General features: G+C 50.7%; 10 protein-coding genes across 10 annotated transcripts; 2 read left to right on the top strand and 8 right to left on the bottom strand.

Annotated features, from left to right (window-relative positions):
* Positions 1 to 195: 195 nt before the first annotated feature.
* BO82DRAFT_431804 (uncharacterized protein) lies at positions 196 to 4,838 on the bottom strand. Its single transcript, XM_025640738.1, has 12 exons — positions 4,331 to 4,838; positions 4,110 to 4,279; positions 3,884 to 4,028; positions 3,749 to 3,826; positions 3,552 to 3,685; positions 3,448 to 3,499; positions 3,177 to 3,385; positions 3,052 to 3,120; positions 2,917 to 3,003; positions 2,686 to 2,859; positions 1,110 to 2,636; positions 196 to 1,052 (listed from the first exon to the last, which is right to left on the bottom strand). Exons 1-12 carry the CDS (start codon positions 4,369 to 4,371, stop codon positions 364 to 366), a joined length of 3,375 nt encoding a protein of 1,124 aa, XP_025492457.1. The 5' UTR covers positions 4,372 to 4,838; the 3' UTR covers positions 196 to 363.
* Positions 4,228 to 4,838, top strand: BO82DRAFT_353820 (uncharacterized protein). Its single transcript, XM_025635059.1, has one exon. The coding sequence runs from the start codon at positions 4,590 to 4,592 to the stop codon at positions 4,818 to 4,820; it is 231 nt and encodes a 76-aa protein (XP_025492456.1). The 5' UTR covers positions 4,228 to 4,589; the 3' UTR covers positions 4,821 to 4,838.
* A 2,274-nt stretch (positions 4,839 to 7,112) lies between these two features.
* Positions 7,113 to 7,598, bottom strand: BO82DRAFT_364297 (uncharacterized protein; the record flags this gene model as incomplete). Its single annotated transcript, XM_025636941.1, has 3 exons — positions 7,113 to 7,153; positions 7,223 to 7,281; positions 7,351 to 7,598. 3 exons carry the CDS (start codon positions 7,596 to 7,598, stop codon positions 7,113 to 7,115), a joined length of 348 nt encoding a protein of 115 aa, XP_025492455.1.
* An 817-nt stretch (positions 7,599 to 8,415) lies between these two features.
* Positions 8,416 to 11,490, bottom strand: BO82DRAFT_253816 (F-box protein; the record flags this gene model as incomplete). The annotated part of the gene is made up of 2 exons (XM_025630894.1): positions 8,416 to 9,209; positions 9,285 to 11,490. Coding segments are annotated over 2 exons (3,000 nt in total), but the record flags the coding sequence as incomplete, so codon positions are not given.
* A 398-nt stretch (positions 11,491 to 11,888) lies between these two features.
* Positions 11,889 to 12,662, bottom strand: BO82DRAFT_64736 (uncharacterized protein). The gene has a single exon (XM_025641427.1). The coding sequence runs from the start codon at positions 12,578 to 12,580 to the stop codon at positions 12,173 to 12,175; it is 408 nt and encodes a 135-aa protein (XP_025492453.1). The 5' UTR covers positions 12,581 to 12,662; the 3' UTR covers positions 11,889 to 12,172.
* A 1,509-nt stretch (positions 12,663 to 14,171) lies between these two features.
* BO82DRAFT_391684 (Mpv17/PMP22 family protein) lies at positions 14,172 to 15,278 on the bottom strand. The gene is made up of 3 exons (XM_025638582.1): positions 14,937 to 15,278; positions 14,525 to 14,833; positions 14,172 to 14,450 (listed from the first exon to the last, which is right to left on the bottom strand). The coding sequence occupies exons 1-3, from the start codon at positions 15,033 to 15,035 to the stop codon at positions 14,301 to 14,303; spliced, it is 558 nt and encodes a 185-aa protein (XP_025492452.1). The 5' UTR covers positions 15,036 to 15,278; the 3' UTR covers positions 14,172 to 14,300.
* Positions 15,279 to 15,629: 351 nt separating this feature from the next.
* BO82DRAFT_334130 (putative iron-sulfur cluster-binding protein) lies at positions 15,630 to 17,242 on the bottom strand (the record flags this gene model as incomplete). Its single annotated transcript, XM_025633250.1, has 5 exons — positions 15,630 to 15,679; positions 15,738 to 15,889; positions 16,025 to 16,385; positions 16,443 to 16,911; positions 16,969 to 17,242. Coding segments are annotated over 5 exons (1,306 nt in total), but the record flags the coding sequence as incomplete, so codon positions are not given.
* A 285-nt stretch (positions 17,243 to 17,527) lies between these two features.
* BO82DRAFT_353813 (RHO alpha subunit C-terminal catalytic domain-containing protein) lies at positions 17,528 to 18,446 on the bottom strand. The gene is made up of 3 exons (XM_025635058.1): positions 18,359 to 18,446; positions 17,880 to 18,295; positions 17,528 to 17,828 (listed from the first exon to the last, which is right to left on the bottom strand). Coding segments are annotated over exons 1-3 (546 nt in total). The 5' UTR covers positions 18,361 to 18,446; the 3' UTR covers positions 17,528 to 17,700.
* Positions 18,427 to 19,262, bottom strand: BO82DRAFT_353812 (uncharacterized protein). Its single transcript, XM_025635057.1, has 2 exons — positions 18,815 to 19,262; positions 18,427 to 18,759 (listed from the first exon to the last, which is right to left on the bottom strand). Exons 1-2 carry the CDS (start codon positions 19,088 to 19,090, stop codon positions 18,565 to 18,567), a joined length of 471 nt encoding a protein of 156 aa, XP_025492449.1. The 5' UTR covers positions 19,091 to 19,262; the 3' UTR covers positions 18,427 to 18,564.
* Positions 19,263 to 19,732: 470 nt separating this feature from the next.
* Positions 19,733 to 23,023, top strand: BO82DRAFT_64641 (GTPase-activating protein GYP7). Its single transcript, XM_025641425.1, has 5 exons — positions 19,733 to 20,050; positions 20,132 to 21,503; positions 21,553 to 21,815; positions 21,870 to 22,188; positions 22,244 to 23,023. Exons 1-5 carry the CDS (start codon positions 19,895 to 19,897, stop codon positions 22,687 to 22,689), a joined length of 2,556 nt encoding a protein of 851 aa, XP_025492448.1. The 5' UTR covers positions 19,733 to 19,894; the 3' UTR covers positions 22,690 to 23,023.
* Positions 23,024 to 23,430: the final 407 nt, after the last annotated feature.

Genomic DNA, 23,430 nt, shown 5'->3' with positions numbered 1-23,430 from the left:
ACTTACCGACGTCGGTGGATCTCCCTTCTGTGTTTCTTGGATCCCATACTTCTAAATTTGTATCAATGATACCACTGTTAATAGTATCTTGCTCATCATCACAAGTTAACCACTACCTTGACAGACGAAAGCTTAAGGGGTGAAAAGCTGCATTCACTCTTCTTCCAACCCCAATCCTACGTGGAGGAATGTACGGCACATATTAAATTATCCAAGTATATATGTATATAACACAACCAAGAAAGGAAGAAGAATCATTCATTTGCAAAAGAGTGTATCCCATGCTCAAATCAACACTGCCCCAAAGAAAAACACAAAAGGTCTCGCTAAGTAAGAAGAAACGAATCAAAAGTGTTGTTTGTGTCAAACCCACTCGAGAACATACATGAACGCCTCACCCAAGTATCCCGTCAGCAAGAGGCCCTGGGCATACTCGATGAGTTCGTGGTTGGGCAGGTCGAGGGCCTGGAACCGCTCTTTCTCGCCAGAGCTGCCGCGCACCCGCACCCGCTTGTCGATGACGGAGCGGAGCATCTCCTTACCCGGAGTGACAAGAACGTAGCGCGCTTCGTCTTGCGCGTTTTGGGTGGCGTCCGCGTCGGACGTTGGAGGGACGTAGACGATGGATTCTTGGCGCTCGGGGGAGATCCAGTTGACGCCCCCCGTGGACTTGGTGGAGAGGGGAGCGGTGTTGCCGGGGTGAGACTTGTGGCTGGATGGTGGTGGGAGGGCGTCAAGAATGGTGTAGCGGATGTCGGTGTCAAGGGAAAAGAGGATGATGGTGTTGGCCCTGGAGTTGAGTTTCATGCGGAAGGTGGTGAAGTTGCGCGGATCCAGGTAGAAAGTGAAGCTTGCGGTGATGTTGACGGGCTTGGTGCTGTCGAGACTCCGGATCTTCGCGAGAGCTTGGTCGCGCGTCGAAACGGGGCATTTGGGCTTGACGGCTAGGGATTTAGATTCACGGAGCGACACAGAGGGGATGCAGAGTGGTAGATGAGCGTCAATGCCAGATTTGTGGCAGGACTCGCTGCAGAAGCGAAAGATTCTGCATGCTGGAGTTAATTGTTAGCTTCACTACTTTTCCAATTGCTGATATGAATGGCACTTACTTTTGCATAGTACAGTCGTGGGATCGCCGCAGCTCTCACACGCTGCTGGCTCATGGAGACTCCATTCCTTTCGTTCCGCTGCGAGAGTATCGCGCCGTCGGTTGAGTTCCGAAATCCTCTTTTCCGCGTAAGTTATGCGCTTCCGAGCGTGGTGGTCTTCGGGTGTTCTGCTAGCCATGTGTACAAGCTGTTTGTACGCGAGAATGGCTTTGTCCACCGAGTCGAGGTGCTCCCAAGAAACGCAAAGCGCGCTCAGAGCATCGAATGTCTCCGGGGCTTCAGGGCCTTTGGCAGCGAGAAAGTCTTCGACCAGAGCCTCGAACAAATCGGCCGCATCGCGATTCAGGCCGGCGTCCATGAATGACCTCCCCAAACGATGAACAACCCTCAGTGCGTCCTGGTCACGCGAGTGTTGATAATAATCGAGGATTTCCTTGATCTCGATAGGGAAATCGAAGTTGTCGGAGCTTTGGAGATACCGCACTACTGCCTCCCTGGTGATGGGGCTCACTATACCAAAGAATGATTTGCAGTGAGGAATGGTCCGCCCGCAAATCGTCCGAGCCTCTTTGTTCAGGCCAAGCTTTTGGTACAAGTGCGATAGTTGATTCATTGCATTCAAAGTTGTTGCGTTCTGGAGGCCAAAGACAGTGTCAAGCGCCGGAACCGCCTTCTCGAGTAAAAGAAGGGCAGATTCGAGATCGCCCAAGTGCACTTTCAAAGAGGCAAGATCCTGCATGCTACTCAATGTGTCCGGGGCGTTGTGCCCGAGTGTCTTCAGCCGACCTGCGAACGATCGCTCGTATAAAGCCGACGCCTCTGTAGCATATCCGTCCCTCTCGCAAAGGGCTCCTAGATCATGCAGAAGCGCGAAGTTCTTGGGATGATCGCGTCCGTATGTACGCTTGTAAAGTCCCAGGGCCTCAAGATAGCATGCCTCAGACTCTGCAGCCATATCCAGACCGTGATAAGCTTGGCCCAAAGCATGCAACATTGTCGCCCGCGATTGTTTGTCAATGTCCAGGACCGGCGCATCTTCGAGAAGTTTTAAAGCATCATGGTACTCAACTACTGCTGCTTGTCCGTTCCCTTGCTTTAACGCGCTCTCGGCTCGCATCCTGGTGGTTAGCATACGGGACCAAGAGTTTGCGGAAGATAGCTCCTCTTTTATATGTAAGAAGACCTGCGCAACCTCGTCAATCTTGATGATACGCTGGCGGCCAGAAGCATCATGAACGACAGCACCACCGTTGATATACTGAGTATGGATGAAAACGTTCTGGGAGTTCCGCAGCAAGGCAATGTACTCAGCATCTGCGGCGGATTCGTGTTTCGGCTCCGTGGTCTCCTGCGTGCGTGCATCTATCGAGTCTCTTTCGCTTGTACGCGCTGTCGCTCGGCTTGTCGCTCGGCTTGTCGCTCGGCTTTCGCTCCGAGTGTACTTGGTGACAAATGAGAAACGTATCGTATTTGCTCTTCTGATTATGTTCTTGCCACGGCTGCTGGCGGATCGTGCTCTTGACACTCCTATGAACCGTCAGAATTCAACGTGAATCGTGGACGTTTGCGTACGAACCCTTTGGCACTTTTCGTCCAAACAATCTCTGTAAGAAGGATTGTCTTCGGGATGATGTAGGCTGTGCTTTTTGATCATTCGTATCATCCATCAATCCATCTTCATTCGAAGTATGCCGGTCTTCGTCTTCACACATTATCTTCCTTGGTTCATTGAATAAAGCGTCATTCAGTCCTGGATACAAAGTTAGATTATGCATCGACACCTAATTTCCATATCATGTGGATCTACCATTTGAATCAAAGCTCATCGTTGACTGATTCATTTGGCTTTCGTTATTATTTTCTATTTGGTGGTATATGCCATTCGGCGCGTGAACTGCTTGGTCAGTGGTAGCTCGAACCCGCCAGATCAAAGGGCTCTTACCTCGTTCTAAATCATATAACCCGGCAAAGCTAATGGCGATCAGCTCATCTTCATCACTCTGTGACATCTCTAGTTCGAGTCAGCAAACGAGGCCTGCAATGACGGGGCGGGGAAGGCCAACAGACTTCGGAATGACCATGAATCTCGTAACTTCCTCGCTTTTCTGGTAAAGGACTGCTGATCCATATTCGTCCCCGGGGGGACCGGGAACTTCGAGCCCATTGATGGTCTCTGAGCTATACTGGGACTTCGACTGTGGCAGACATTCCCTATCTCCCTCTGTATGTCGCGTGGGCTGATGTCATCGCGGGGATCGTTCAATATAGGTTGATACCTAGCACTAAAGTGAGTACTTGTCATAAGACATTTAAACGCGAGGCTCAAGGCATAACATACGAGACATTGCACTTCTCTCCGCAATGTTTGCAATTGACATAGAGAGACGCATCTGCGACAGCCTGTCAGTTGCCTTTCCAACAGACGACAGCATGAATCCGTACTAGGTTGACGATCTGGCTTCTCATCCTCCTCCCCGAAGGTAAAGATCTTATCACAGTAGTCGCAGAAGAACCGAATCGGGCGACAGTTGACTGGTATCAGACGCTTCTCCATACGATAGCCTTTGGTGATCAATCTGCAATGGAATGCGCCATCAGTATACTGGTATCCGGAAGAGACGGTATACAGGGAACAATACCGATCTCGAGTCATCACGTATACCGCGACTGCGGTCCCGGGACAGTATTTCGTCAAATAGTGCTGTTTCAGTTCGTTGCTGTATGCTAGTCAGATCCCGTTCATCTACCACTCATAAAAAGGCAGTCAGTCGTACGGTGAGGAGAATATCGCATCGCAGTCAGGACATTCAATATCCTCAGCACCGAATGTGTCTCCATCGTCATCGTGAAAAGGTGGGAATAAATGTAAGACTTTCTTAAAGTTCTCTACCCCTGCTTGTACATCATCTGTCGATTCTGCTGAGGTTGAGATTAGGTTAGTTGCGATTACAATCCAGACTGTCTGTCATGCAATGTCGGTATCCGAGGACGATAACGCACCATTCGTGGATCTGCCAGCCAACGATAAAAGGACGTCTGAACCTCTCAGTATGCGGGTCTTGGTGTGGAATAGTCTGCTGGGGGCGCCGTGGGCAGAATTGCCGAGGATGATCTCTTTGTCGTACTGCCGCTTCGCATCCGTCGGTGATAGTTGCTGGTCAATGACGTTGCTGACCGACCATTAATGAGCTGCTGCTGCGATGTAGGGTGGGTGTCCTCACCTATGCACCGTGTTTGTGTAGGAAGCATAATCTACAGCCATCTTGGGGGCAAGAGGAGAGGGAGGGGTACCGAACAAAGGAGGGAGGACGTGAGGGTTCGACAAAAAGACACAACAGAGACAGACAGCGTCGAGAAATGACGACTGTTTCGAGTGTCAAGTAGACAAAGTTTGAAAGAGAAAAGCAAGCGTCAAGGCCAGAGTGGGTGAGGCGTCATTTTCAATGAACTGGAAGGCCGAAGGTTTTGGCGCGTGCATACATGCTCCATGCATACATATGCAGGTCAAACTCGGTGGATTCGTCCTTCCTTCCCACAGTAAACGGTAGTGCCGCATACTTGGGTGGTTTCAAGGAGGAACTGGGGGGAGAGAGGGTCGGCTCTAGCGTGGTCGGGACTCATCATCCCTCGCATGGGTCGTGTGGAAACGAAGTTTCAAGCGGGCTGAATGAAGGTGGATGCGGTGGTTGTGTTCTGTTGTTTTGGTGGTGATGACTGGTGGTGGTGGTGGTGGTGGTGGTGGTGGGAGGGAAGAAGAAAGAAGAGGGAAGGAGGGAAGAGAGGGGGTGTCGGTCTCCTTCTTGCTTCACCATCCAACGTCACTTCACTTGTTGCTTTTTCCATCCTCTCCTCTCGTATTGTATCCTATCTCCATACAGAGTCTACAAAAATGTCTGTCGACCTTTTTTCGAGCTGCTCCCCTCGTTTCGCTCCCCTTCCAATAACAGACTACCCCCCTTGCATGGAGCTTCTTCTCCCTCCAGGAGCCGGGAGATACAAGCAGCTCACATCTCAGCAACTTGTCAATCGTTCACCGCATGACTGAACCACTTCCACGAACAGACTAAACGAACCCGATAGATCAGATTTTGAGAGTTCCGTGGCCCATTCATCTGTCATATTGGGTCTGGGGGGAAAGAAATCGAACTGTTCTTTCCTCGTTCCGCGATCGACGCGTTTCGAGTGCGCGTTTTCCCGAAGGACAAGTGATATATCACAAATCCGGCAACGCGGGTCCGATTTTGCCAATAATTGACCGGTTTATAAGATAGCTCCGGCAATAGTCGTGTCCTGGCTTGGGAACCCTTTTTTTTGTCTTCCAGAAGCGTGGCAGGAAGCTGATTGTGGTGGCTCTCTATCATTCTCCTATCGAATCGGCCGTGATCGGACGCGATCCTGAACCCTCAAGATCGCACAGCACATTCCAAACCTTTTCTCTGAGCTACCAAATTCTGGACTTGATGAGACAGAATCTGCAGGTACATCTAGCTAAAGCCCTCGAAGAATGGATGGCGAATAACGCTAGAATCTTCCCATGAATACTCTTTTCTCTTATTGAAGGTTTACTAGCGCTTTGAGACAAGAGTCCTAGAGTTTGTTTCTTGTACTGTACTTGGAACCGTACCTGAAGGGAGCCGATGGGCGGGCAGCTTTAAAGTTCAGCCCTTATCGCGCAATGCCGACCGGATTGTCTGTCTATCAATGCGTCGCTTGACTGAAAAGCTGTCATCTAAGGTCAACCAGATTCTTGCATATACCACGCAATCACTTCACGCTGCTCTGTAGATCCCTAGCAAAGTGTAAGTGTGCGACGCACAATTCCCGCTGGTAAGGACAGGGGGCGTCCAAGCCATGCAAACACAAGGTTTGACTGACCCTGCCACAAGGATCTTCCAATCTATATCTAATGCTTCTTTACCCGAGGTCGTTCCAGGGCGATGGTTGACAATCACTGCCTGGGGATGTTTGAGTTGAATAGATGATGCTACAACCCTTTAGTCCCTTCGAAGGTGGATGATCCATGCAGTGACAAGGCCAGAACGAGCAATCGGTCACTTATTCAGATATCCCTCGACCTGGCTTACCAATGTCTGTACAGCCACCCGTGCTCGTATTACGTCAACTCGTAGGAGTCAATCCGGATCGGGCTATCTCTAGGGCTACTTCCACGCCACTTAAAATAGAAACTCTACACCTTGATCTCTAAGAACCTCCTTGGGCTTCTAGTCTCCCATCCAGGTGCGCACTACGGAGTACAACCCAAGAAGAACGACCAGGCCCAGTCTGCTCGGCTCACTCCCTGTACTAGCCACGCCTTCATGGCCGCGGAAAATCAGTCGACTAAGAAGGGTTAACTAATGACGTTGTGCCGACCGACCCGGCCACCAGGTAGAAAGGGTTGTTGAACCAAGGAAAAACGATTCCTCCGTGGAGAAACGTCGTGAAGAATACGGGGATGTGTGTGCGGTGGGAGGTGCATTTACAGTCGTGATCCCGTTCCTGGTGGTCGTGTATCTGTGGTCAGAGAGGCTGGGGCTTGGGGCTATGGACATGAGGTTTTCAGCCTTTGTGAGGTCCGCGGAGAGGCCTCTTGTATTAGAGGTATCTAGCCTGGCAGCGAGTCCATTGTTCTAGGTGGTTTCAAGCTAGACTTGTGTGTAACTGGAGTCCTTCTAATGACGATAGATAGTACATCACTACGGGTTTCATCTTCATACACTTCATCGGTCACTTGATACGACATGATTCATATTTGGAGTATCGGGAGCGAAATTCAGTAACAGTACAATTGAAGGAACTTATTGAGAGCCAAGCCTTGTCAAAAACACCTTCCTTGCCTAGTTGGTTCAACACAGGAACAACTTTTTGTTAATACTTGTTGCTTCTGGTGGATTGAGGTTTGTTTAATAGACATCTTAAAGCGATGTAGCGGGCTCATTCAAGTTTGTGCTATTGATGAGTTGTTCGGTTAAGCAGAATCTCGGCTGAAAGTTGGCTTGGTGCTTAGAGTTCGCAGTCTGGCTGGCCTTTGATAGCAGTAGGATCTGATATGAGAAGAATCAGTGATATTGAAGCAGCTCAATAGTATTGACAGGTATGGATAGGCTACTTACTCTCGCACTGCCCAAACATGTTTTGGACCCATTCTCCGGCTTTGGTCTGATACCACCAGCTGCCCGATGTCAATTGAGTATTTGATCATCATATTTCCGGACCCGGCGCAGAAAACTCGATCACTCACTTATTAAATTTGTCCTTGCTGTGGCATACAAGCCTAATGTTTGAACTCTTGGTCCAGGTTCCAGAATCCTCTGAACAAGCGCAAGGAAAAGTCCAGTGCTGTCGTGGAGCCTTAAGCTTGCATACTTTAGGCGGATCAAGGACTTCTTTCTGGTTCAAGTCATCAATGTCAATATCTTTCTTGTCGGGCACAGCAGTGGAGAGTGCCAATGGTACGATGACAGCAAGGATGATGGATTCCGGCTTCATGTTTGCAATCTCGATGAATTCGTCCTTTGTTAATCCGCTATGTCAAGAGCCAATAGCACAGTTGACTAGCTCAATTCTTCTTCTCTAGACGGATGCGTCGAAACCCCGCATGGCCACCTGTTCAGCTCACACTATTGATCACAATTGTTACACCTAAGAGTGATCCATCCCGGTGTCAGGTTCGTAACCATGGTATTCGACTCTGGCTGTTTCGCGGCGGAGGCAGAGACAGCTGGGTCGGCACTTGTCGCGACGGGCGCGGCAGGTGAGGCAGCCGGTTTGACGGTGGCGGTTTCTCTGGATGACACATTCATTTGTGCTGGTTCTGTTCGAAATTTGTGAATACGTTGAGTTAAGTTCTCGTGGTCTCGGTTCGTGGAGAGTAGTTATGTATGGCAACCATGTGAGCGGAGCGGCTGCAGCAATAATCTGCCACTGCAGTCAATGGACCTGACCTGGATAGATCTTGCCTACTTGGGCTGTTGAAAGGGGAGTCACGGGTAAGATTGAGCTTTACGCTAAACATCCATTATTGTACTCCCTTGTATTCACATAACTGATAGTATTTCTACATGTCAGGCAGGGCTCATGAATCCGTCATCACATCGCAGACCTGCAATCAATGAGACAGTATACAAAAATGTAAAGACGGTGGTATCAACCCCACACAGAAGAACACCGAGGCTGAGAAAAGAAACTCCAACATGCAAGGCTAGTGCTTGATACGAGCAACCATCCTGATAGACTAAAACTCCGAATTACCCAAATCCCTTCCCAACTCGGTCAATATATGCACCTACAACGATTTGGCCCATTTCCACCCCGAAGTCCTGGACTCAGGACTGTTGATGACCGACGACAGGAGACTGTCACTGGGTGGAGTTCGACGTCCTTGGCCTTCTTGTCGATTCCGGTGCTCCCGCTTGAGCAAGGAGACCGCGGCACTGGCATTGATCCCCTCGCCGCTGTCTGTGATCTTCAGGGCCCATTTGGCGTCTTCTTCCTTGAAGCCTAGCTCTCGAACCAGCAGATCCATGGCTTTGTCCGTTGGGTCTTGGACTTGCGGGTGTCGAAAAACAGGCGCAGTGCTTCGCTGGTTTGGGGCTGGCACGGTGGGACTGGGCCGTGGAGGAGAGACCAGGCTCTCCGTTCGGGCTGGCCCGCGTGATTGAGCTTCTAGGCGACTGATGATCATTTCATAATGGGAAATCGGTCGCTCTTCTACGAGCGGAGGTGGCTTGGGCAGGTTCATGGATTGCTGTTTCTGAAACTTGAGCTGCACCGAGTAGGCTGCTTGTCTGCGGCGCTGCATGTCCAGCGAAGGGTTACCTGTCACAGGGTTGTCGCTCAAAGGGGAGTTATTGAACGGACTAGGTGCTCGGGAGGATGACGACTCGGAGCGGGTCCCTCCCCGTGGCTTATAAGCTTTCGATACAGCGTCCCGCAAGAACGATGACCGGGTGGCAACGGTGTCCGAAGACAGCCAGTTCGTCAGCCCCAAAGATTGGGCTTTCCGGAAATTAGCCAAAACGGTATTCTCGTCCGTTGTGATCGACCCGAGGGTCAATACTGCTGATAGACCAAGCGTAAGGATATAATGGGTCCACTCCTCTATTCATGCCCCATTTTAGCTTAGTTAAACATATTCAAGATCAAGGATGCAGTCAGAGCAGGTTATCGACTTACCTAGAACTGCTTCCTCCTTTGCAGTGGCATTTTCTTTCACATTGTGTCCTTCAAACACTCCCACCTCTCGTGCCATCCTAACTTTTCCATGCATGGGCTGAAGCAGTACGCCAAGGCAGGTCCAGATTTCAGTCATGCTATGTAGCTGCCTCTGCGATAAACCGCCCGTGTTACCACGTCCAAACCCTATGGGCGGCTCAAACAAGACGCTACCCATGTCGAAATGATCAGTGATCGACTGTGCCACAGAGACACGCTGATCGGTGGCATTTACCCCGCCTTCAAGCCATGCCATTTGTCCGGCGATATCACCCTCTCTGTGCTTGCCGCAGCCAAATAAACGGCAAAACGTCCAGACCCGCCAGAAGGCTTCGTCAACCTCGGTCGCACAGACATCGTCGAGGCCAGACAGCCCACGAATCGTATCCGGTCGCAAAAACGACGAACATCGGGCTAGGATGATGGACTTCAGCTGGGCGACGGTACAGATATCCTGCGCGTAGTGTTTGAGGTAGAGGGCCGGAGTATACTCGGGGACAGGAGCATCGGGGTCAACGAGTACCTGCCACTCTGTACCCCAGGGGGGACTCATCTCGCGCAATTCCCACGCAGGTGGCGACATGGCGAAAACAGCGTTCTTGATTAACTCCAACTCATGGTCTTTGAACGCGCGGTAGAAGCTTTTGCAGATCAACGAAATACTAAAGAGGTCATCGAGCGAGTCAACTTGTCGCAAAATCGTTAGGACAATAGCCTCAGGCAATGTGTTGCGCATTCCTTCTGGAAGGGGTTGACTAGTGTGCGTAGTGTCGCTTGATTTTTTGCTTTGCGATACGGCAGGATTGGCATCGAGCTCATATATGGTCGGAGCCTGCGAAGCATTTCGGCGTCGAGACGTATTTGTAGCCACGCTCCCATACTTGCTGTATGACACAAAGTATTTCTCTGACGATCCCTCAACAAACGCATCATTCAGCTTAATATATCTCGGACTATGATTGGCACTCTCGTTCATTTTCTTTGCTGTGGACTGAGGTGGTGCCGGCCCCATGAAACCGGAATCGCCAATTCCCTTTGTCTTCAGGGACGACACTGTTGGAAATAGCTCCTGCGTGCTGTCATTGGATGCTGGGGTAATATTCGAAACTGTAACAGGGGAACCGGGAAGTTCGGCAACTTCACCTTTGTCCTCATCTCGAGTAAGATAAGATGAGTGCGAAGTGGAGTCTTGTGCTGACGCGGTGAAAGGGCTACCAGAAGGTAGAAACTCGGGTCGGCTAGACCAGTGGTTGAGGCCCGGCAAACCAAAAGAGAACGGCCTTTTGTTCTTGGAGTCTTTCTTTGTCAGACTCAACCCCTCGCGGGATTGAGCTTTAACAGCCTGCTGCACATCATGGATACTCATAGGAGACATTGGTCTTAGCCTTGTAGCCATCGTGCCCATGCTTTCTCTACGCATCTGCAAATTCCCACCAGAGTAGTGTAGATGTCTATGGGAAGTAAATGTGTTTGTTTGCTGCGATTCTGTGAGACGAGTCATGCTCTGTTCCGGTGGTCCGGCAGCTTTGGACAGCGACGGACGATGATAGTTCTCCTGAATATCAGGCAGCGAGGGTGACTTTAGAGACCTATAGTTGCTATGCCCAGTGTCACGGCTTCTGGCCAAGTGGTGGGATCTGTGGCGGGCCAACAATGGTGGCACTTGGAATGACGGTTCTTTGGGAAGTGGTTTGTCTCTCAACTCCTTTATTGACGAGTGCCTGGATATGGTCCGAAGTGGGGAATTCTGTGACGTTACATCGCCTTCGAAGGATCCCAACAGATCGGGTGAGGAAGCATGAACTGAATACGGAGAATCTCGCCCGGAAGACAAGCTCAGGGAGCTTTGGCTCGTGATCGAAGATCTTAGGGTATATCCTGACGATCGTTTGTCTGTGGTCTCTTCTGATGATACAGAGGGCGGTCGACCTTTGCTTTCCGACGAGTCGGATGATTTCAAGCTCGTCGGAGAGTCCAGGGGACGAGTCAAAACACTCTTCGTTCTCGATGGTGTTTGAGCGTTATTGCTTGTAGGAGCCGCCAGGGAAAAGTGGGAAGCAAGTTCCGGGAAGAAGCGAGCCCAGCGCGTTCCTGACCACGATGGCGGCTTGTCAAACATGGGTGAAATCGATTCGTCGTCGTCGTCTTCATCGTCCTCCGCAATATCTGACCAGGATGCATCCTCCGACTTAGATTTGTCTAGACCGTGGAGATCATGAATATTGAACATTTTGACCCCAGCTGGCTGAGAGGCGTGACCGAGCGTCTCTAGTGTGTTCATCTCGGAAAACCGCAACGACCTTCGTGTCTTAGGTGTCACAACCACCCGAGCCCCGCTCGAGATGATACCAGACTCGGGATCTGGATAAGAGAGTAGATATTTTGGGAGTCACTTGACCTTCGTTGAGCAAACCGAGTGCGTCAATCCACACCGCACAGCCGTGGACGTACTTTATGCCAGCCGCCCCTCAGGCATGGTTAATGCGACCGTCGGAGGGGTTCCCTGTCCGTCACACTGCGCTCGTTCCGAATTAAGTCCTATGGACCGATTTCGAACACAGAAGAGATAATTTCGAATTGGCGTGTTAAGTCAGAACCTAGTAGCGAGGTATCTGATCGAGGAAAGAGGAGTCGGAATGGTAGGCAGCTTTCGTAAGTTGAGCGCACTCGACTTATGGACCTTATTCCCGTATTCGAGAGTCAGCTTACTATCGCCGACGGATAATTCGGGGTAAACAATAGATTGCAGGGGGAACGTATAAATGATCATCCAGGCTCTAACGTCGAGTGTGCGACAGGTAGCAGCGAATGAACTGACCTTGCAAGAAATAGGTATTGCTGACAGATACTCAGGTAGATAGTCGGACAAGGTTCTTCTCGGGTGAGGGGACTCGACTGAATGCGCGGGGGCGACGGTGGGATAAAAGAAGATTAAGAAAGCAACGCAAGTCTAGTCTCCACGTGCAGGAGAGACGACTTCTTCCGACCCCCCCCTTTACCCAGGAATGTAAGTAAGGAAGGAGTCTAGCAGAGGTTAGGTGAAGTGCTAACGACATGACGCCAGCGTAAACAACTAATGAGCATGCAGGCTGATAGGCGGGAGGTGGATAATACACAACACGACACGAGGGAGGAAAAGGCACGGGCATGGATGGGGAAGGACGGGATTGTCGAACCGCGGGGGCCAAAAAGACAATACCACACCGTACGTACCAAAGCAGGAACAGTGGTGGGGGTGGTAAGCATAGAATATTCATCTGGCTTCATTCTTGCAAGTGCAGACTCTTGAATCAATGTAGATAAAGATAGTAAAATCTACATGACTAGAGTAGAGAACGGATCATACCCAACGCGAGTAAACCAGAAATGCAAATGTTGGCTGCGCCAGCTGCTCAGCCATCGGAACTTCAACCATCCCTGGCAAGCCTGGTTTTACCGTACCGTACGGCGGGTATCAAGGATGCAGACTGCACGGTGTCTTTCTCCGCATGTACATGTACTTTTCGTATGTCGCAGCCACTGCACTTATCTCCTGGCTGGATCAAGAGGCAGTGCCACACACTCTTTTCAGTTCCCAGGCACTCCGTAGTCTGTACTGTACGCGAGACTTGGCTTGTCCCTGTATTTGAACGGATTCCGATAGCATAAAACTCTCCCCAACATGCCCCTGGAGCAGTTTGTTGCATCTTCTCAACCCGGAGAGAAGTCAAGTGTAGGTATTCAGAGCGTCACGCTTGAGACTTTCGAACACCGGCATGTAAGACCTGCATAAAGTCACGGGAAAGATCCAGCCCCCCTGTTGAGAAATCAACCAACTCTGACCCAAGAGCAATATCTTAAAAGAGATAGGGTATGGCTCTAAGCCTTAACACCTTTCTCATGCAGGGTCGGATCAGACTGTAAGCACCTACGATGAGTTCATGCATCCCTCTCCAGGACGGTGATCAAACCGCCACACCGTTGAACAGTTGAAAATCAGCCAACGCCTTTTCAGAGCAAAGGCTGGCTTGCTTGCTTTGATTTGTTTTTCGGTAAAGATCGACGGCCTTGAAGCCTCGATTATCAGTGCCGGGCAAACATCTCTCTGGGTCTTGCGGGTCACTGTACGGCGTAGCCAGCCTGGAAGGTTCAGAGGATCACTTGACATGGCATGGCTTACAGATACTCCTACTCTACTTGTCTACTGGCATGGAACCTGACAGTTGTTCCTCCTATAAATAGAGGGTTGCTCCACTCCACCATACCGAATTGGGTTATACTCCAGGGACTCCCGCTCGGAACCAGGCATGGTCCTCTTCCTGCATGCTGGGAAAAGATGCTTGCTGAAAACTTGACAGCAGCAGGGCTGAATCATGCTTGCTGCTTTGGAGAGGTTACCAGGTGACAATGGTACCTGTAAATGTGGGAAGATGTTTTCGCCCCCAGATCAACTATGAAACTCAAAGACATTAGTTTGAGTTAGCTTCTGCTACGGCGCCTTTAGATGGCCCTAAGATGGGGACCAGGTATAAGGTGCACTTCATTGTTGGTTGAATCCTGAATCAATTCTTCGACTGAGTCGCAAGAATCAGGGTGATTGCATTGTCGTGCTGTTTCAGCGTAGAGTACCGCAACTAACAATGCTGCTTCGAATATCATCCATGACCGAAGCCTCCAACCAGAACGCTTAGCGTGACGCCAAGGGATTTCCCCACAGACACAACCATACAGAAAGGCGTCATTTCTCTATAGTCTCACCACACAATGTTTCTGGGTCTCCAAAACGACCAGCATATCTGGCGGCACCCAATCAAGCCGCATTTGCTCACAACATTGATGAACAACGTCTTTTCCGCCTGGTTTGTGCCAAAAAAAAAAAAAAAAAAAAAGCGAAGGCTATCACATGGCATGCTTTCCTGGACATTGTTCGATATGTGTTGTATGTGCTCCCTGTCGAAGATGCATGCTCCAAGAAATGCACTCAAAATGAGAACATATCTAACCAGAAATAAGACTAAGATAAACCGCCCAGATAACACCAAACAGACTCCCAACAAGCAGTCGCTTATCCACTGGTACCACCGTGAAGTTCAAGACTGACACAAAGGGCCAAAGTTTGAAACCCGCGACCAGGATCGGCCAGAAATCCTAGTCAGGAGGGGTTAGCAAGTCCATCGCCCATTCAGGGATTTTATGCTGTTTCGAAGGTGGAGCAACCATACATTCTGAATCTGCTGCGTGATCGTCTCCCAGTCCTGGCCACGCAGGAGCCCCATCGTCGTAATGAAGGCGACAGTGTTCCAGGCACCGCCCACCACCTGGTCAATGACGATCTTCAGAACGGTGTTGGTCACGTTCAGTTTGGTCTGCGCTTCTGCAGCACCCTCCGTTTTGGCCTTTGGTGCCGGAACCACTTTCTGGCCAGGGAACCTGGCCTCGAGTCCTTCGAGCCAGAGGAAGGTTAGGGGCGAGAGGATGAATGCGGACGTTGTGAACTGAAGTAGTGCTTGGCTGTCAAGCTCAAAGGGTCTCTGTAGGGTCGTGTTAGCTACGTTGCAGCTGCAGACTCGGTATCATCTGGAGAAAACCCAAGTCCTTGCGGCGCATACAGCTGAACATTGCGACCGTACGTACTTCATCTTTGTAGGCGCCGATCGCCTGCGCTAGGACGTTGGAACCGGCATTGATTACTGCGGCTTGTAAAGTTGCCTTGGCTATCGGGGGAAGTGCCATGACGATATCGAAGAAAGGCTGAAGTGACGTGTAGTTCTAGGCCACGTGGAGTCGCTTAATCTGGGCTCCTAGCGCTGTGACCGATTGGGGTAGCTGAGGATTTCAATCAAGGAGTGCCCATCCACAAGCCAAATATATGATCAAGCTTCAAGGGATGCTTTGGTAGGAAGTAGAGATATGACCACGAAGAAAAAATCGAACGGACAGGGGGGTAGGTTTTAGTAGTGGGTATGTAACTTGGCGATGACGAGCAGGTATGGGGAGGGAGCTGTGGGGGTGGGAGAAAAAGGAAGGTTTACACGCCGCCAGCGGATCCTTGACCGACTGACTTCATTCTTGTTGGTCAATTCGATCCGGGCCCACCACACCTTACTGTAAACCACTAGAGTCAGGGTCTGCGCTCAAAAGTGAGGTACCCGCACGGTCTAGAATGCAAGTATGTACACTATATAATCCACTAAGCACTCTTATCAACATGGAGGATGTCTTGGCCATTGAATCTACCATGCGCAACGCATTTCAGGTTGCTTTAATTAATACCTTTGATCATCGTGAATGAAACTACTAACATCAATAGATCTCTCCAGTACAGACTCACCAGGACATGTCCTGGCCTCGATCTACACAATCCAGCTCCTTGCAAACTTCGACTGTGTCAGCGATTATCTACTCAAGCAAGGGTTATGGCTGAATATGGCTTACGTTGCTCCGCCTGCGCAAGCCTTGCATTCTCCCTGGGCTTCCTCATGGCGGAGAACACTTCGGTTCCTTGTTGCCTTTCCAACTTTAGATGGGCCTTCAGTGCATCAAGGACAGCTTGTTGCGTGCCTATCAGGATGTCGTCAGATAAGATTCTCGCACGTCCTGTCTCAATAAGCTAACTGGCCGACTGACCTGCATCCTTTGCAGCTGATTGAGGATTGACGCATGCGGAGCTAGCGGAAACCGAGTTATCAACTTTGATCGTGATGGAACCAGTGGAGTCATACCTAGTATTCTCAAGGTTGGAGCGATATGCTGTTTCCAGCTCAGCAACTATTTTCTGGAGCTGATTAGCCGCCTCCTGCGCTATAGCTTCAGTTTCAGAGACCCTCGTGCTGCTGCTGCTGCTGCTGCTGTTGTACAAATCAAGTCGGAAAGAAGTCCTCTGCGCAGACACCGGGATGCAGGTCAGTGTGAACCAATATGCCGTCCTCTCAATTGTCTTGACTGTCGTGATCGGGAAGACGCTTATGCTTTCGTCGCCCTCTTGTGCGTGCCCAAGCCTATCCAACAACCAAAAAGGGAACTTGCGCTGGATTTCCGCACTCCTTATACTTCCCTTCTCGATCAAAGACTCGGCAACCCTCACTACACAGCACTCTCAGCAATACAACTCCAATCCTCGGATGAGTTATTACCTACTACACAACTTCCAATTGACCTGACCCTCAACCGTCTGCCTACCTTCCCATCTCGACCGCGGTGCAATCTCACCAGACCCTGCAAACTCATCAAGCAACCCTACCTCCGGCGGCGGGACCGTCAAGTTGGCATCCAAGTTCACAAACACGAAGCCCGCCCGGCTCGTAAAGGTATGCACAGCGAACAGGGCATTCTGCGCGCGATCGAACCCCGTCACCCCGTCAAAATGTGGCGCCTTGATGAGCTGCCCGAGACTGTTGTAGCTCCAGCCGTGGTACCGACAGCCGAGAACAGTGGACGAGCCGCGATCCTTCCGGGTGACCGGGTATGCGCGATGGCGGCACACGTTGTGGAAGGCCCGGAGCTTGCCGTCCTTGCCTAGAATCAGGAATATGGGGAATCCGGCGACAGTAAAGGCGTGGTAGTCGCCTGGTTTGGAGAATTGACTGCGGTGCGAGAGGCAGAGCCAATGCTGAGATTGAGGTGTTAGATACCTGAGAGAAGGAGACGGACGGAGAGGGGTGGTTACTTTACTGAAGACTGCGCGACGTTCGAGTTCATATGTGCTAACTCCTGTCCACCAATCGGCAGGGTATTCGGATTCTTTGCCGATCGCGATGGGCTCTTCGGGCTCTGGAAACACTTCGGGAGGAAGAAGCTTGGTTTGCCTGAGAGGATATTTGAAGCCGGTTTGGAGAAAGGAACGAGTCCAGGTCTGGGACAATAAGGCTAACCCGACTAGCAGTCCAACTACTAGAGGTGTTGATAAAGCTGGTGGAGCTACTGAGCACGATGCTTCCATTATGACGAACAAAGATAGTTGAAAACAGGTCCTAGAAAGATGCCACTCCCAGCCTGGGTGCGAAAGAGCGTTTATATAGATGCTCAATTGTCACTGAGGTCAGAGCGCTGGAATACGTCTCCACCGACCTGCATAAACCACCAGTATGCGCCAGTAGGACAGTGACATGCTGTGATACAATTAGACTGCTTCTTGAATTATACCCGTGACCGTGGGCCCCCTCTTTGACTTGCCGCATTTGGTGAGACTATCCAGGGTCTACGGTGCCAAATTGTCACCCGTCATTGACAGTCTAAATTCAGCTGCGTTTGATGATTGGACTGAATAAGAACAGGGTCTTATCTTGCTTGCGCGTAATATGGACAATAACGGGACAATCTTTCTTGCCTCTGACCTCAAACGTTGCTGGCAAACCACCCATTTAGTTATTATGGATGTTCGCACCGTTCAGTCCCGGTATCACGCAACAACAGCCATAGTCATCTCGGCTCCTTCCTTATGTCCAATCGCCTTCTTACTCCCTGCCTGCTCCGCTTGATCGGCAGCGTACTGCTCACACACAAGCTCAAACACACGACCCTGATAGACTGATAAAAATGAGCATCGCAGCAACCACAGACCTTTCGCAGTATACTCACACGACACCCCGTTCTCCTTCTCCGGATTCAAGATTCCTTCGCTATAAATGCCCCTAGCAAGGTTATCCTGAGCCTTCTCACACAGCTCATAATCCTCCATCGCCACCTGCCGAACAAATTTATAGTACTGCTCGAACTTCTCGCCCGACTCCATGTGGTAGTAGTCGAATTCCATCCTCGTCACATGAGGATCCTCCGTCGGACAGACGCGGAACGACGACATGCCCCCGCCATACACATTCAGGGTGCAGTTCGGGAAAAAGTACAGAAAGAGACCGTCGTCCGGCTTTTTGGGATCGGCTATGTGCTGGGAGAAGTTCTGATGGTTGTGCACCGCGTACGAGGTCGGGGGGTAGTAGACGGAGAAGGATGGGTGCGTGTACTGGCAATGCAGGCACTCTTGGTAGCCATCCACCCTGGTTCAGCATCAATCAGTCGAGCTTCCTGACGGCATCTGCTTGTCCTGAACCACTTCATACATAGTCTTCCAGTTGAATCGACCCTCATATTTGACGCTGCGTCGGTATGGAAGCTTGGTAAAGTTCACTTTCTGGAGCAACAGTTCCAGGTCGGGGAAGTACTCGTGAAAATTCGGGGCCTCGTCCCCCAAGGCTGCGAAGACCAGACCTGTGGGAGTGACATGATGTCTGAGCGGTCGTTTCTGTGGCCTTATCAGCGCTATGTTTCAAAATCGCGGTACGGTTCCGAGTTGGAAATCGAAGTTTACAGTCTCCGCGCATTGCACTTGGATCTCCTCTGCATCAGGATAAGGGCCATCCCCCGAGCATCGAAAAGCAACCAGCGGGCGCTGAGCGATCTCGTATTCAACTTTTGCGCCCACCTCACGGAATCGAGTAACGGGACCTAAAAGATACCATGACTAGAAGCGTGATTTGGTTAGATGCTTGTGAGAATTGAAGCAGACGGCCTCTTGCCTTCAGAAACACGGCTCTCCGTTCAAGTTGATAGAGCCCTTGACTACGATACCAGGATGCAGGCAAAGTACGATGGAGTTCGGGCATTTTCGAGTTGATTTTGAGGTCAGTATCAGGAATGGCACCAGCTAATCCATCAAAGCTTTCGCTGTCGACCTGCTTTCCTTTCTTATAGATACGGATGCAATGCGTCTTGGAGTGGTGACCTGCAGCCACGGAAGCTTCCATTGGACAGGCGTATCGTTTCCTGAAGAGGTTATGAAATCCCGTGTTCATGGTTCTCTACATGTACTTCCTGTACTTATGTACTGTACTGTAGCTCTCCCTGGAGGCTGGAGTGCTACTGGGCGGATGACAGATAGATTGGCAATTAAAAAATCGCGGATACAAGCCATGCAGCATAAGCTCGATCTCTGCTGCCAAACCCAGGGTAGTGAGCGATTCACAGTATGTCTTGAGACACATCCGTGCATTCTGTAAACGGGGGAGAGTAGTAGATATAGAAGGCACTGCAATTCTAGTTTCTTGGCAGAAGACTCGTAATCCTTCCAGATAAGCCTAGATCAATTCTGGCTCACCAAATGACTGATGCCTTGAATGAGCGCAATATCGAGAGGTTTAGTTGCTGCCTGGCTGCGGGCCATGATTCCTGCCGGTGGCGATGAAATCTGTCAGGAGAGAAGATGCATCTTCTGCTATGACTTTATAATTCCAAGCATTGAATATTCTGTTGCAGACACCTCTTGCGCAGTTTAAATCGCATTGAAGTTCATATATTTCTGGAGAGATTCTAGAAAGCTGGTAAATTTGGTTGAGAATCACATGGGAATTTCGAGGTGGGTCGTCCGATGATTACGTCGTGACCCTCCGCCGTGACTCTCTCTTTCACCCACCTTCACTCTTCTCTGCTCCGCAATCCCCCTCCGACCGTCCGCTGACTTTTGCCATCCCTCCTACTTACTTAGCTTATCTCCTTCAGGTCAACATTTGTACCACAGCATACTCCGAGATTATCACTAGCACATTGCAACCGGTCAATCCAAATCGGATATTATAGCCCTGTGCGACCGAGCTATCACTATGGCAGGCAACCGAGTCAAATACACGCCCCCGCCTTCGCCGCCTTCGCCCACAGCCTCCTACTACGATGTCAGCGATGATGAAGAGGACGACTACAACACTATATCGCACTCGGCCTCTCGTCGTGGGGTCAAGCTTCTATTCTCCAAGAGCAAAGTCCGTCCCCCCCCCCCCCCCCCCCCATGCTCAAATGTCGCTATCAATATAGCTAATCCCGCCTTTCTCCGAGCATCATAGGTCTATGTCCACCCCACTCCCTCCTCCAAAGACAATATCCCTGGCTTTATTGCTCTGATCCAACAAAAGCCTCTCCCCTATGCCTCCGGGACCTCTGCCGCCACCAACCACACAAAGGACATCTCCTCATACCTCCTCGCCTGGGTACCGGAATCCTCCCTTGGCGACGCCTACAGCACCTACGTCAAAGTTGACTTATCAGACGATGCCTCCCCTCCGCGCCAGAAATACCTCGTGCCCGCCCTCCCCACCACAACCACCTACAAAGACCCCATAGGCCTTTACGCCTTCGCCGTGCCCCTGTCAGAGATATATTCGCTCCTTGTGCGACCGCCAAGTCTGGGATGGTGGTTTGGGAGCCTCGTGATCAACACCCGCGCCGGGGACAGCTTCCCCGCACTATTCTTCCACGACAGCGAGTGCGAGTCGACAATCCTGCAGAAGAAGAAGAGAACCCGGGAGAGCTTTGATCCGTTCGGGGAGGATGGGAGTGTGTTCTGGGGCGGGGACGAGGTGCTGCGATGGCTTCGGAGATACGTCGAGGTGCAACGGTCCGCTCTAGACAGTAGCGTCTATCTCATAAACCCGTCCGAGGAGGATCGGATCTCCTTCGGACAACAACCAACCTCGGACGCCGCGAGGAACTCCCAGGACCAGACCGTTGCTCCAGCGCAGCCTGGGGGGAGCAGACAACCAGATGCTGGCATGGACCCGTTTGTGAAAACGCTCAAGGAAGCACGGTGGAAAGTTCTTGAATCGCTTAGCAAGATTACGACCTTCACCAGGCGAACCGCGAATGAATTGGCGGACAACCCCCGGATACCTCCCCAGGTTCGTCGCTTGATGAGGACACCTGAGATCCAGACTTTGCAAGATGAGTTCGACAGTGCTAGGCTCTATCTCGCTCGTTGGGCCATGAGCATCTCGGAGCAGAGTGAGCGCGAAAGGAACCAGCGCATCTGGACTGCGCGGGATGTGCTTGGCATGGAGAACAGCTCGGTGGGCGACTTTGAGATCCTGGAGCTTGAGACGGGAACTATGTCCATCCAAGAACGTCGGAAAATAGTGACTCTGAAAGAGTGGGAGGGTTTCTTCGACCCGCATACGGGCCGGTTGCAGGTAACTGCTGAAGAAGTGAAGGAGCGAATATTCCACGGTGGGCTGGACCCCAACGACGGCGTCCGGAAAGAGGCATGGCTTTTTCTTCTTGGCGTGTACCCGTGGGACAGTTGTCGCGACGAGCGCCAGGCTTTGATCAGTTCGAAACGAGACGAGTATATTCGTTTGAAAGGTGCTTGGTGGGAGAAGATGATCGAAGGCGGCTCCACGGCAGAGGAGTATGACTGGTGGAAAGAGCAGAGGAACAGAATAGGTAGGTGCTTTGAGGACTGCATGACTGTTCTATGCTGACCCACCCGCAGAGAAAGATGTTCATCGCACAGATCGCACGATACCCCTATTTGCCGGCGAAGACATCCCCCATCCGGACCCTGACTCGCCTTTTGCCGAGACTGGAACGAACGTGCATCTAGAACAAATGAAAGACATGCTTCTGACATATAACGAATATAACCCTGATCTTGGATATGTCCAAGGCATGAGCGATCTGTTAGCCCCGATATATGCGGTCATGCAGGATGATGCCGTTGCATTCTGGGCCTTTGTCGGGTTCATGGACAGGATGGTAACTATCTAGTCTCCGTACACATGTGCTATCCATGCTAACATGCTGAACCAGGAACAAAATTTCCTCCGGGATCAATCAGGCATGCGCGCACAGCTGACGACATTAGACCATCTTGTCCAGCTCATGGATCCCCAGCTCTACCTCCACCTCCAATCTGCCGATAGTACCAACTTTTTCTTCTTCTTCCGCATGCTCCTGGTCTGGTACAAGCGCGAATTCGAATGGGTGGACGTCCTGCGTCTGTGGGAGACGTTATGGACGGATTACCTGTCCAGCAGCTTCCATCTTTTCATCGCCCTGGCAATACTCGAGAAGCACAGGGATGTGATCATGGACCATCTGAAGCAGTTCGATGAAGTCTTGAAGTACAGTACGTCATCCTCTTCTCGCACGTCTCCCAAACACCATGCTAATCTATTGTATAGTCAACGAACTATCCAACACCATGGAACTCGTCCCCATCCTGACCCGCGCCGAATCTCTCTTCCACCGCTTTGAACGAGCCGTTCAAGCCATCGACAAGAAAAACAACTTCCCCTCTCCATCGCCAGCAGCCTACCAACGCAAACCCACTGCGAACTCCCCTGCTGCCGCTGACAATACCAACGACAACAACAGCAACAAGGGCAAATCCCCCGAACACCCTGGGCAATCCACTGGCTTCGCCACCGGCAGCAGCGCCGCCGCCGGCCCCAGCACCCCACCAGGCGACAAGGACGCAAAGGTCATCTCCCCTGAACTCAGACAACTGTTCGCCAAGGACATCCCATGGGCTCGCAAGGCCCGACAAGGTTCAAAATCCGGACAACAACAACAACAACAACAACAACAACAAAAGGAGACAGTGGGAACATCCGAGCGACGTTCGTAGAACTTCCTCTGGTAGCAACAATAGCTAGTTCTCTCCTTTTTTTCTCGATATGATATGACATGATATGACATGATACCTGTGATTGGTTCGGGCTTGCCTTTTTCAAATACTATATCCTTCCTCGCTATCTACTTTCTGTCCTATACGACTTGCGACTTGATCATGACTTTTCTCTCCCCAGTCGTTGTTAGTTACAGTTACCTGGAACGAATCTCGACGTCGCCATTCATTTCGTGGTGAGGATTCTCGGACGGTATTACTATCCTATCTTTTGATGGAAACAGAGCGACGGGTTGCGGCGGTGCAGTGTTTTGCAATACAGTCTCTCCTTCTCACTCTATGACTTTCTCTGTGTATGTGTATTCTAGTGATAACCCTCTATCTTCGCTGTTGCAAACCATCACCACTAACCAGATTGAAGTAACAGTAAAGGCATAGGTACAGTACCTAACCCTTGCAAAGGAATAGCACAGTTGACCTATAGCTAGAACCCAACCCAACACCACCGGCCACCCAATACAAAACCACAGTAGAGAAAACCAGCAAGCCAAGCACAAATGCATACACCACTCGACACTAAACAAGAATCTAAATTAAGTATTTACATAACATCCCTGCCCCATCCCCTGACCCCTCTAAAACAGTTTAAGAAACAGTTAGAAAAACACCCCCAGCTATGCACAAAACCCAAACGCTCTTTTGAAAGACTAACAAACACGCAGAATAATAAAGTAGACTCAA

Source organism: Aspergillus uvarum, assembly GCF_003184745.1.
Source record: "Aspergillus uvarum CBS 121591 unplaced genomic scaffold BO82scaffold_23, whole genome shotgun sequence".
Classification (NCBI taxonomy): Eukaryota; Fungi; Ascomycota; class Eurotiomycetes; order Eurotiales; family Aspergillaceae; genus Aspergillus; species Aspergillus uvarum.
This window is presented reverse-complemented; position numbering and strand designations above follow the sequence as displayed.